The sequence below is a fragment of the Uloborus diversus genome, chromosome 4, assembly GCF_026930045.1.
Source record: "Uloborus diversus isolate 005 chromosome 4, Udiv.v.3.1, whole genome shotgun sequence".
Taxonomy (NCBI): Eukaryota; Metazoa; Arthropoda; class Arachnida; order Araneae; family Uloboridae; genus Uloborus; species Uloborus diversus.
In genome coordinates, this window is record NC_072734.1 from 136,282,122 (window position 1) to 136,295,544 (window position 13,423).

Genomic DNA, 13,423 nt, shown 5'->3' on the forward strand with positions numbered 1-13,423 from the left:
ACACAGTTCAGTGGCAAAAACTTGAGGCTCATATTTCTAAGCTGAATGATTTTATGCAACGCAGCACTATCCGCAAAAATAAATTTTCTTCTTTTCCTCATCCTCTTAATGCTCTTCTATCATTGTGATAAAATTGTGGAGGTATTTTGGGTTTTTTAATTTGGTTCATAGAAATTTCCGAGTAAGTTCTAATTGTGAACATGTTCAGTATAGGTAATTATTGAAGGGGGTTAAAAATAGTATTCATAATACCGGGTTGTTCATATTATAGGGCATTCAGAGTACAGAGAGGTCAGCCTATGTTAAGTCTGTGGAGTTTCGCCGGGACCATCAAAATGTGTTCATAATATCGGGGTGTTCACATTGGGAAGTGTTCAGATAGAGAGAGTTTACTGTATTAATTCCTTTTTATGAAATTTTTGTTTTGTATTTAACTGTAAACCTAAGATGCATACAACGTTAGACGTTCCATATGAAAATCAAATTATACAATAGTTGCGATTTCTAAAGTGAGATTACTTAAAAATCATTTTTAGAAAAAATGAAAAGGATTAATTTGCTCCCCTTTAATGTTCAACAAATAGATGATGATCAAATCATGTGCTTTCAATTTTTCAAATCTGTAACTTGAGAGAGAAAAAAAACTTTTTTGCTGAGTCAAAAACTTTTCTTGAGAGGGAAGATCCCCCGCCCCCTCTTGGGTGACACCCATCTGGTGAGTGACACCTCAACTTAATTTCAGAGTCTATAAAAATTGAAATACTTTAGTTCTGAAAAATTTCCCCAACAATAAATCTTAAATTTTATCTTAAAAATTTCAAAGAAAATATTGCACTAGATTGCGGGGAGAGATTGGGTACATGTACGCAGGGGTGATTGTGACTCCATAAAAAAATATCTGAACTTTTTTTCCCCCAAGAAGAAAAAGTGTTTTGAAGGGCATATATATACACGTTACATGTATGCACACATTATTTATATGCATAATTATTTGTTGGGGCTAAAACTCGAAGTTTTAATTGGACTTAATACGTCCATGTGCATGGAAGGAATGAAATTCTTTTAATTTTTCTCATTTCTTAAAATTTTTCAAAGAATGTTTTATTTCCCTCCACTGTATCTGAATCCTTAACCATTAATTACATTCATTTACTAAAAGTGCATAAAGATTTCAGAATTAAATAAGTTTGGGGCAAAAGGGGCAGCATGCATTATGATCACTGTGCAATAGAGCTAGGCGATATGCGAATTTTAATACCACGATATATCGCTCTCCAAATATCGATATTTTCGATACAGATAGGTAGTTAAATTTCAACATTTTATGGGGAGGGGGGGGACTGCAAAGACTATACATAAGCATCTGCAACCGAGAAAAGCCATAGACCATCTTGGTGAATAGCTATAGCAAGGATTTTCATGTGTTTGTGTCGGGGGGGGGGGGGGGGTGATTATGAGGCAGATTATACCACAGAAACTTTTTAAGAAATTAATTTAGAAGAATTTAAGTCTTTTTATTAGTGGGTGGCAATTCTTGAGGGCAAAGGGGGCTTGGTAAAATTGAGGGGTGCCATTGCAGTCAGGGGGGAATGGGCACCCCTAATTACATCATCTGCATATTAAGATATGCAACAGAGAAACGCTATTAGTCATCTTGAAAAGAAAATATTAAGGGGGAATATCACGTAACCCTCCTTCCTCATCTTGACTAGCCTTTATTCCGTCTCCCACCCTAGCTGTTCTTCGATAATTACCATAGAGCTTGCAAAACATGACAGTAGCTTACGCTTTATGCCAAATGAAACGTCTTCAATTTGGGCTTTTGGCGTTTCATTAAACATCAACCAAAATTTTACAAAAGTGAGTTTTTTCCTGAAAATATAGGAGTTCCGGTATTTTCGAAGATGAAGATACCGGAAATCAAGATGAAAATACCAGAAATCCGGTAAAATACCGGAACACAATCACCCCTGCATGTACGTGTGGAGCAAATTTTACACAAAATGCGCTGGTATACAGCTTTGTTACGAATAGTGTTTACTATACCTACATTTCTTGGATTTAAAAAAACATTTATATTTTATCGAATCTTTTAGATTTGCGTGCCAACACTTATTTGAATTTACCAACCACCGTCAGAAGTTTCCCGACTTGCTCAAGCAATATTCCTTTTACTAATTAATAACTGAGATCGCGGTAAAAAATATATTATTATATTCAAATGAAAGTGATTACTGAGAGAATGGTAGGCAACAAAACTGTTTGCTGACAGTTGCTATCAGTTAAATAAAGTTAAAAAATAAGCAAACTAGGAGACTGCGGCATAGGTAGCTGTTACAGAAAGTTTGATAAACCATCTAGCCAGCTGTTTTACCACAATGACAGTTATTTTCTTATTAGTAGGCTTGTATGTAAATAATTAAATTAATTAGTCATTAGTTTTTTAAAAATTGCAAGGAGTGTCCAAGAAAATTGCAGAAAAAAGAAACCTGGTCGGCCTGTTTTCAAACGACTCCGACTCCTTTACCTCAAAATCAGTCAGACTCCGAGTCCACAGCCCTGGGTACAAGTTATACCAAGGAGATATTTTACAAATAACTGCGAAGTGGTTAAAAAAGTGCATTATATTATAACTACCACTTAAAAAGAAACAATCTAAAAAGGACTGAGAGATTGTTTAGCTGAGAAGAGGTTGGGGCCACAATTTTGATGCTGACGAAGAGAGTTGTATTAGAAAAGTTGTGGGAGATGCCCATTTTGCAATTGCACTTATTTTTGCGTGCAAGGAAAAAAATTATTACCTCACTCCTATATCTTTCATAAACAGCTCCAGTCTTATTTCTTGGTCTTTTATCAAATAATTCTCTGCTTTTTTGAGGATTAGGCTTCCTCCTGGTTTCAGTACGTGGTGATATGCTCTCTCTGAATCTTGGTAAACGTAAATATTTATTGGTAACATCTGCAAAATCATAAATCAAATAAATACATGATCAAAAGTTATGGTGTATTTACAATCAGTGTATTGCAATAGGAAATTTAATCAGGCACTGGGAAGAGAATCTGTTGTTCAAATACATTACATAATTAAAATAAAAAAATGGGAAAGATCAATTTCTTCCAAAAGTTACTGCATAACAAAACACTTCACAGTGATAAAAGTATGAAAGATCATTCATGCAACTACAGAATTGGAACGGGATAAATGTGGTTTAAATATAGTAATAAATGGGGGGATAGGCATGAAATTTATTATATTTAAAATCAAGTTCAGCATCAACGCAATTAAGATTTTAAATTCATATTTCAGTTTGCTTGGAAACAAAGTTTTTTCTCATAATGCAGCAGCAAAGTGTTTACAAATTTTGTTCTCAAGTCTCTTGGATGTCGAATTTCTGATTCTTTGGCAAGCTTCTTTTCGGAAAGAAAATTTTGATCCCCTAAACTTCTTAGCTAACATTTTCCACTTATGAATTTCGCCAAATGAAATAAAAAATACATCAAAGCTTGGATACAGTAGAGGAAGATGGGGCTCATTATACTGATCTCAATTTTAATACTATTAATATTTTTATTTCTGACCTAATTATATTGAACAAATTTTGTTGCTATTTTTTTCAGTGTAAGTCTGCAACTAAGTTTTAAAACTAGTTTAATGAAGAATGGAGTAACAAATTGAAAAGTTCTTTTCCTTCATAATTGTTTGCAGTTGAGTTACTTTTGTCCCCCCCCCCCCCCCCCCCATAAAAAGAAAAATAATGTTCCAGCATTTTTTCAGACAAAAAATTGGGCAGTCAACTTTTGACATGAGCAAAATTTAAGTAAATAGCAACAGCGAAGTTGAAGATGACTCAGTTTGTGCCAATTCTTGAAAAATATTGATGGTTTAGTCATTAATAGGGCAAAAATAGAAGTTGGTTAATTTAAAGTTAAATTGGTCATTAAACTTTATTTCTTTCATACTAAATACAAAACAACATAAGTTAGTCACAATATTAGGTGATACTTATCATTAAAATTCAAATAGAAGTTGTTTTTGTAACATAGCTCTGTTAAGATTTTAAAAAAGTCAATAATTTGAACATCTTCGAAAAATCTGGGATGATGAGAATTATGTAATGAAACTCATGGTAGAAAATAGAACTGCTAATACAATTTTTGGGGGATATTTCGATAATTGGGAATCTGGCGCGGTCATCTCATTTTTGGTGTAAATAATTATATTCTGGTAACCCTGCTGGTTTATAGTAACCCTATGTGAATCAGGGTTGGCAAGTTTCTGCCGAGGCGGTTAAAACCAGTGGTAGAAACTGGTTAAAACCGGCATGGCAAAAACCACTTTCTGCTACAGGGTGGCGACAGGAACCGTGAAAAAAAAAGTTCCCTGACTTTTCCCTGATTAGTATCATCAAATTTCTCTGATTTACTTACCAATGATAATGGTTTCCTTTTTTTGCTCTACTTGAAATCCATTGCATGTTTGTATAAAATGCAGTATTTTAAACGTTTTAAGTTGCGTAAAGTTGTTGAACTTAAGATGTAATTTTAAAAAGATGTTGTTTTTTTAATAAAAATGGTTAAAAAAAAAACCTATCAAGTCAATTTTTTGGGGGGAAAAACTGCAAAACAGTATGTTAAATTTTTCTATATGGAAATTTATATAAAATTTTAAAAAATACTTTACTTCCAGTAACCACTTAGCATAAGAATTTTAAGAAACCATTAAAATCACTCTTAAAAACATGCGTGCATTTATGATAGAACTAAAAAGCAACTGAAATTATATTTTGAACTAAATTTTCAAACAGTATAATAATTGTTGCAAGAATAACAAGTAATAGTGAAATAGAAGTAATGTAGTTATTCTTATATAACTAATTGACATATTTATGCAAAATAAATGAAACCTTTTGACATCCATTCAAAGGGAGCTTTTCTCTAATCAAGAACATAGGTTTTAATGAATGATTACAGCATTATAACAATAAAAAATAAAGATATTTATTTAAGTGCACAAGTTAACTCTATTTCAAATGATTTCAGTATGTATCGAAAAAAATCTTAGGTTGCTTTTGTAACAAACAGCTTTGAAATGCAAAGGGAAAAAAAAGCAATTGGTTAATTTCAAAATATGTAAAAGAAGAATACAACTTGGTTTTAAAATAAAAGAATCATTTAAACCTGAAGAAAAGAAAACCTTTAATAATCTGCGGTGACAGCAAATAGTATAACGGCAGAAAAAAGCTTTTTTGATTCGAAGTTCAATTTTAGCAATTACATTAAAAACGCGAAGAAGTAATAACTTTTACGCTTTTATCAGTATTAATTCACAAAACAAAGATTTCTTCTTGAAACCTTGATTACAATACGCTTATTACTTCGAGACAATGAAATAAAGGGAAAAGGAGCTAAGGCATTAATGACGGTTTCTTCTTTGCCTGTAGAATTGTTTATTTTACGTAGTATTGAAAGAAAGCAAACTTCAAGCTAGGTAAAATAAACAATTTTATAGACACAGAAGCAATCTTAGGAAGTTCATCCTGTGATTAATAAGATGCAATACTTTGATGTTGAGGAAAAAATATGCACAAATATGCGGCAGTACATAATTGCACCTCATTAATTTTGATTTTCTTTTTTTTTGAACAACTAATTGACGGAAAGTGCGTAGAGAATTAGGGTATACTTCATTTTGCAAAGCAAACAAATTTTTTTTTCTTCATAAAATCAATTTTCCCTGATTTTTTCGAAATTCCCCGATTAATAAAGTTCCCTGACTTTTCCCTGATCTGTCGCCGCCGTGTGCCACATTTGCGGCAGAAACTGGCAAAAAAAAAAAATTTAACTTATTGACATGCAATAGGAAGTGCACGAAAAAAATAATTATTAACCAAAGCACAATTTAATTATGATATTACCACAATTTAAAATCAAATGTTACAATGTTTGGGCTCTGCAGTTGCTTCTTAGAAAAGGTGGTTTCTAAAATCAAAACAGTTTCTCAATCTGATATGTACAAATTAAAAAGTTGAGAATATTCCTAAAACAGAAGAGCTAGCAGGCAATGCATGAAGGAACAAGCAATGTTCGTCAAACTTTCATCCATTTTTTTTTTTTTAACTGGTCCACCATATAGTAACTGGGGTAGTGGTAGAAATTCGAATGGAAAAATAAGTTTCGAGAAATAGGGTCAATTTGTTTTGCAAAGCTGTGACATTAGGTACAAAATCTATGTTAATATTGGCAAGTAAAATTCTGGCACTTTCTTGAAACACGTGATAATTTTGATCACAAGCAATTTAGATGAAGCATATAAGTGAACAAATTAAAATTAGAAATGCCTTTTAATTCTGTATGTCACTCTTCTTTCCTGAGCACCTATATGATTTTTCGTCCTTTGTTAGATTAATCCAAACATTATCAGCATCTGCTATTGAAAAGTTCCCTTCTCGAACTAAATCAAGGGCATTAGCATAGTATTTTATTTTTTTAAATGATGAAATGAAGTTTAATTTTTTAGTTCACTTAAATGAATATCATTTAAGGTTGCACTTAAAGTAATTAAAGATGTTTTTAAGTTTTTGCCAGTTTTTAACGGTTATAACCAGTTTCTGCCACTGGCACGGCAAAAACTAGTTTCTGCCTGCAGATAGCCAACTCTGATGTGAATAGATGTTTCGGTTCTCTTTGTTTAGATTTGCAACGAAGAAAAATATCTCTGGCACAGACACTGGAGCCAAAAATTGACGCCAAGGAAGAAATATCGCCAGATTCCCATTTATCGAAATATCCTCAATTTTTTGATCAGTAAAAAATGAAAAGTAGAAAGCGGACCACACAATGTGCCTTATCTCTCTCTATGACCCTGCTATAAATGGATTAACTTAGTTAATTCTAGAAGAATCATAAAACGGTTCAAACGTATAATCCATCCAATTAATAATTTTTGCAAGTGTATTAAAGGTTTTCCAGCAGATGTATTTATTCTATTAGCAGGTAACTTTTTTTTTTCAAGAAATATAAGAAATTTTAATTTTTATTGTCCGATTTTAAACTTTCATTTTGGAAAAAAAAAATGGATTCGAGCAATGACCTTGTTTGTTTTTGGCTTGAGTTTCTGAATTTGACTTAGAAGCTGATGAACTTCGTTGATTTCCTTTCTCCATTCCGCCCACTTCTGTAAAATCTGTGTCCAGGTTTAATAATGATGAGATTAAAAGTGAAAATAACTCCTTTTGGAGCAGAGTAGCAACTTTCAGGATTCATGTTAACAATGGTTAATGAGCCATATTCACATTAAAATATTTCAATATCTGATTACGTTTCAGACTTTAGAATAGAAATATTAAAGGTAATGAAAATATTATATAAAAATAAATCCAATATTTTAAAAAAGTAATGTGTAATTAAGATAATATATCATAAAATTCCACTCAGATATTGTAAATAATAAATTTTAAATGCAAAATAGATATCACAAAGTCGCTTATCGCGACGATTCACGATTACAGCTTCCCTTTTCGTCGCAATATGGCGACAAAATGTTTTCTTTTTTCAAGAAACGAAAATGCTGCTGCCAACTAGTAAGATTATTTTAAAATTTACATATTCTTTGATTTCAGAGTATCTATATTCATTTAAAAACTCCACATTATTTCAAATATTAAAAGACATTATTTTGCCTCAAATGCTAATAAATACCTTCTTTTTTTCAAAATAATTTTTATTACTATACTTTTTAATAATAAAACTTGTATGGCAACAACATGTAAAATAAGCACATGTTGTTTGTTGACATTGAGAAACCGCTCTTGTTGTTTTTTGTATTGTTTTAAGCTATTTTTATAATGAAAATTTCGATTTTAATGTAAACTGCCATGCCACTCATTGCCTAGAAACCTATCTTTGATGCAAATTCAGGGCTATGGATTTCTCACTGCTAATTTTTTGCTTCGTAATTTCCCTCATAACATACTTCGTTTTACATTACTTTGCTTATTCATCAATAGAAGAAATCGAGGTAATTAATGCTTAAATTGCTTCAACTTCTTTCACAAGCATAAATTTTCAATAAAAATGTTTCCTTTCATTTGTTTTTTTAGGTGGACGATGACGAGAAGGAATCGTTTTCCACTTCATGTGACATAATATATGGAACTCAGACTGGAAACTCAAAAGTACATTTACATCATTTTTTCTTCAGCTAATACTTATTATAAGTGCTTTGTTTGCGTGCTTGCCAACAAACTTTTTAAAATATATGTTAAAGTGCATTATATTATGTCACTTCCATGTTATTTTAATGGATTTTTTAAAGAAATCTCAGATGACATTAAATCTATCTATCAAAGTTGTATATTTTAAACTAGAAATACTTGGTAGAACCATGTTATCTCAAGTAAGGTCGTTTAAAATCTCCCCTTTTTTTCTTCTTTGTAACTTACACCCAGTCTTCTTTTTTTCTCTCTTGAAACTTTGACCCAGTCTCCCTTTAAAAAAAAAAAAAAAATACTATTTAATAAGTTAGCAGGTCTGGTTTTTAAAAGAATTTTCTTAATTTTTAATATATTGTATTGCAGAATATTATGTGTCCAAATATATTAACATAAATGTATACATTTATTAGGTTGATTATTGTGGCCCTTTAGCAGAAAAATATGTGCAAAATAAAGTGGTGCTTAGTATACTTTTTTGAAATGAAATGTAAAATATTTCTTAAATTTTCATAAAAAGTGGGCAATATTTTTAAAGTTTTGTTAAAAATTATTAATTGCTAAATAAGTATGCATACAAAAATTTTTAAAGGCATGACAAAATACCTCTACAAAAGGCAACTTTTCCGCATTATTTACTAAGGGTTTAATAGATTTTGATCTTTTTCACTCCATCCTCATTACATGCCGTGCTTGAAATTTCAATCCTTTTGCATCTTTTAAATGTTACAATTGTAAGGTATTTTACCATATGCTGTATTTTTTCCCTCTTGATTTCAGCTATATATCAAATCAAGGCCGTAGCCAGGATATTTTTTCGGGGAGGGACATGTAATCAAGGGGGAAAATAGCATTTAAAAATTTTGTTTGTTTTTTTTGCAAAAATTAAACTTAAAATAAATTTTAAAATTTGTATCAAATAATTATTTTAATTAATTAATTAGTTCATTATTATTTGATAGCTAATTTATACTACAAAAGTATTATTCATCAGGGAATAATGACACTTTTATATACGATCTATATCACTATCTGATGACAATCCAATACTCAACAAAATAAGAGCGCTGCGTACACATATACGGTCTATAATTCATCATATAGTGTTTATTATATGTTTACAATTACAAATGCATGCGACGGGGTTTTTTTTAGAAAAACTTTCAGACAAATAAGTGAAAATAGTCGCAGTTGGAAAAGTAATCTACAACCACGACCTCAAAAAATAATTTAATATTCTTAAAGGATACAAATATGCATTAATGAATTAACTAGCATTAATTTATTAAAATCTACAAAATTATTCATTTAATTAAAAGTATGATTGGATTAAAAATGGTAGTTTTGATCATGTAAATCTGTTACGTCTCTTGTTGAAGTGTATATCAAAGAATGTTTTTTAAAGGTTATTCGCAACAAGAGTCATGGACCAAAGTGTAATAAAATTAGAACTTTTCGAATTTTTTTAAAAATATGTATGTGGTATGGAGGGGCAAGTAGAAGAAGAGGTCTGACTGGAAAAATCTTTACTAATAATAAAGCGGAAAGTCTCTCTGGATATCTGTAGGATGTCTGTGACACACCTAACGTCTAGACCGTTCGGCTGATTTTAATGAAATTTGGTACAAATTTAGTTTTGTAGCATGGGGGTATGCACCTCGAAGCGATTTTTCTAAAATTCTATTTTATTCTTTTTCTATTTCAATTTTAAGAACATTTTCCGAAGAAAAATTATCATAAGATGGACGAGTAAATTACGAAATTATCATGACGTGGAATGGGAGAGCGAATGAACATAGTCAATTGGCGAGATATTTGTCATCCATTCTTTGTAAATATACAGGCGAACTGAATGACCTTTTAATTTTCAACTATGGGCAAAGCCACACGGGTGCCACTAGTATCTGCATAATAAAGGCGAGTGAAGGAGTAGAGGGAAGAGTTTTGATTATATAGTCTCTGTTTCTGTTTTTTAGAGAGGTTAAAATTTCGGGGGAGGATTTGTCCCAACGGTCCCTAACTTGTCTACGTCCCTGTATCAAATTATTGGTACTTTTTAAATTTGAATTATTAATACAGTGGCCGCCGCTTATATGAATCACATTTGTTCAGAACAGTTAATATTCCATAAAGCTGCTAATTCAATAAAGCTGGATTTCGTTCTGGTTTTGGCAAATTTGATTCATTAAAACGGTAGATTCAGCTAAGCACTGATTCAATTAACCGGCGTCCACTGTATTTATGTATATATATAAATATACATATATTTGCATTTCAAAGCATCCTGTTATACGTAATTATCTGTGTTTGATGCTTGCTTTTACAGTGATCCTTTTTGATTTACATAGCATAACTTTTATATTCAACCTGCTCTTTTCATGCCTAAAAGAAAGAAATTAATGTTGTGTTATGATGCTGAGCAATGATTTAGATTGTCTTCAACAGAATTGATAGAAATTGACAACAATTGAAATATTAAAGTTTGGTTTAAGTTGGTCTAATAAAACTAACTTTATAGTTAAAAAAACAGAAAATCAAAAATGCCTGAATGCATGAAGAAAATTGACAAACAAGATAAAAAGTTCTTTCCATATTCTGCAATCAAAGAATTGTTTATGGAAGCAAAAGAGGGAGGTGGCGAGAGTATTGGGGCATATGCTCTGTTGATAATTAAAACAATAATGTGCTATAATTTGCAATGTTTTGCCTTTTTTCTTAGTTATTTAAATTTTTAATTTAGCATTTTGCTGAACAACTGCAAAAAAGCTTTGAAAAACTGAATTGGGAAACAGAAGTTCATGACATGAAAAACTTAGAACCAGAAGAACATTTACTTAAACAGGTTTGAATTTTTTTTTTTTTTTTTTTTTGTAATAAGCTTTGTATTTCTTTTTTGTTCTATATCTGTGTCAGTTTTCAGCAGTTTATGTTTCATTGACTTAAAATTTACGTTCTCTTCCTCTTATATATGCAGTGGAGCGCCATAAATCTGCCAACTTGAAATCCACCACCATCCGAAATCCACGTTCATTTTTCCCCAATTATTTTAAACCTTTATTATTATTATTATTATTATTATTATTTTTGATTGTGTTACAAATTTATTTTCTATTCTTATTTTATTCCAATCTATAACAATCCAAATCATGATTATTTGCCCAAAAATTTGTTTTACACATAATTTGCAGATAATATGTTCTATTTCATTATTGCATTGTACATATGCCCAGCAATGTCATCGAATAAAAAGTTATTCATTTAAAAAAGAAAAAAAATGGGGGCAGTTCTCAAAAGGTGGGAACAAAAAAGTTAACTTTGAGCAATTTCAAAAATTTTCAAATTTGACATCAATTTTGCTTTTATTCTACAGCATGCATACCTAGAACACAATATATGAACATGAAAAGACAGCAGGTATTTGTAAAAATTGTTAATTAGCAAATCAAATCAGCAGTCTGTAGGTAACGGATTTTGGACATTGTTGTCCTGTAGGTAACGGATTTTGGACATCATCATAATGTAAGTTTCACCATTTTTGACAATTGTTAATCTGATTTTTAACTTTTCCAATGAAAATTTTATTTACTACTTTTTGAATTTTGAAATTTAATAATAAAGAGGATATTAATGAAGTACTTGAATGGCTATATACTGCTCTTTACATATAATAAAGTTTTGAAATGATTTTGAAGAAATTTATGAAAGGTAAAAAAAAGCTTCATGGAAATAACTATACAAACTCATAGCTTCTTTTATTAAATAACATTTGTATTTCTCTGGATTATTAACTTTCATTTCTGCAGATATTTTCCAAACTTCGAATGTACTTCTACCAGAACCTCACTTTTTGTTCTACTTCTATGAGACATAATCTCGTGTGAGCATTAATCTTTGTAATAAATCCTTTTGCAAATAGGTATTAAAAATCAATAATGACTTTAAAAAGCATATAAATACAGCACAAATTCCATAAAAGAACTTAATTAAATTGTTTAAAAGCACTTTTTCAAAGCATGTTGTTAATTCAAAAGGCTTACTATCTCTCAAATCTCAAGATAGAATGAAAATTACCAACTGATATTTGTTTACAAATCAACTGCAGACGATTTTTTTAACTCTAAAAAATTAAAAATAAAAAAATTGCTAGCGCAGGTGATAAAGTTGCCAAAACTGGTGCAGCTGACGATAAACTACATTTGTCAAACTGGAATTCCCCTCTGGTAACCTTTAGCTTATCGTATACTGTGTTGTCGCCAATGGAGGTTTGCTTGGCGATTTTAGCGCAAAATGGCTTTTGTTACGAACATAACCAGCCATGTTTCTACTGTAATTTATGTATTGTTCAATGTGTAACGTATTAAATATGCAAAATACCAATGGATTAAAGAAGATAACATTATAATAACCTTTTTTATTGAGGTTAGAAGACAGTGGATCATCAAAAATGATGAATAAATTGACAGAATTATCGGCGTCAAGATCGTAACGCCATTTGGACATCTCACATGTATGTTTAAGAAAAACTCATTTTTCTTCTAAGATACTGCATAAAAGCTTATGAAAACACTTTTAAACAATTAAAAATTGATTCTGAGGATCGATAAATACCTTTAAAACGAAAACATCATATACTTAGTTCTCAAATAATAGCATTGTAAAGATCGTAACTTTTGGACATACATCAAATTTCAAACTTGCGTTTTTTAAAAATCGTTTACAAAGTAAATAATCTATCTTTACTTTTGTTATTTGTGTAAAATATTAACAAAAAGTTATTCAGTGTAAGATTCATACCTTTAATTTTTTTTTTGAAACGTATGGAAATAATTAAAAAAAATTTTTTTTTGATAGTACATTTGCTCAGTTAACGTTTTGGTATGTCCAAAATTGTGCCCTTTAGCAAAGAAAATATTTTTTAAAGGGCATTTGATGAGCATTTTTTCCATAATTTATGTCAATTTGCTAATTTTATGCTAAAAGATTGCTGGAAAATTATAGCAAAACACTAATATTTCACATGACACTTGACATCAAAGAAACTCAAAAATAAGTTTAAAATACAAACAATTCAGCATGTAAAAGACTTGTGAAGTGGATGATTTTGGAAATTTCCTTTGAACACAAAAACTTAACGATTAAAATAAGTACAAAGTATTTTAAAAGTAACAGTTGAAAGAATTAGTTGTCATATATTTTTTTTTAACAAATGCAAG

The 13,423-nt window shown here is 30.5% G+C and overlaps 2 protein-coding genes across 2 annotated transcripts in view; one reads left to right on the forward strand and one right to left on the reverse strand.

The window, feature by feature from the left end:
- The window catches only part of LOC129220007 (RING finger protein 10-like), a 54,094-nt gene extending 46,559 nt beyond the window's left edge, over positions 1–7,535 (reverse strand). The window contains exons 1-2 of the mRNA XM_054854334.1: positions 7,091–7,535; positions 2,802–2,959 (exon numbers count right to left, since the gene is read on the reverse strand). Coding sequence (XP_054710309.1) covers positions 2,802–2,959; positions 7,091–7,163 — 231 coding nt within the window. The 5' untranslated portion in view covers positions 7,164–7,535. The remainder of the gene's footprint in view (positions 1–2,801; positions 2,960–7,090) is intronic.
- A 245-nt stretch (positions 7,536–7,780) lies between these two features.
- Positions 7,781–13,423, forward strand: part of LOC129220472 (S-adenosyl-L-methionine-dependent tRNA 4-demethylwyosine synthase TYW1-like) — a 35,856-nt gene continuing 30,213 nt past the window's right edge. Inside the window, exons 1-3 of the mRNA XM_054854893.1 lie at positions 7,781–8,017; positions 8,100–8,174; positions 10,951–11,052. Coding sequence (XP_054710868.1) covers positions 7,922–8,017; positions 8,100–8,174; positions 10,951–11,052 — 273 coding nt within the window. The 5' untranslated portion in view covers positions 7,781–7,921. The remainder of the gene's footprint in view (positions 8,018–8,099; positions 8,175–10,950; positions 11,053–13,423) is intronic.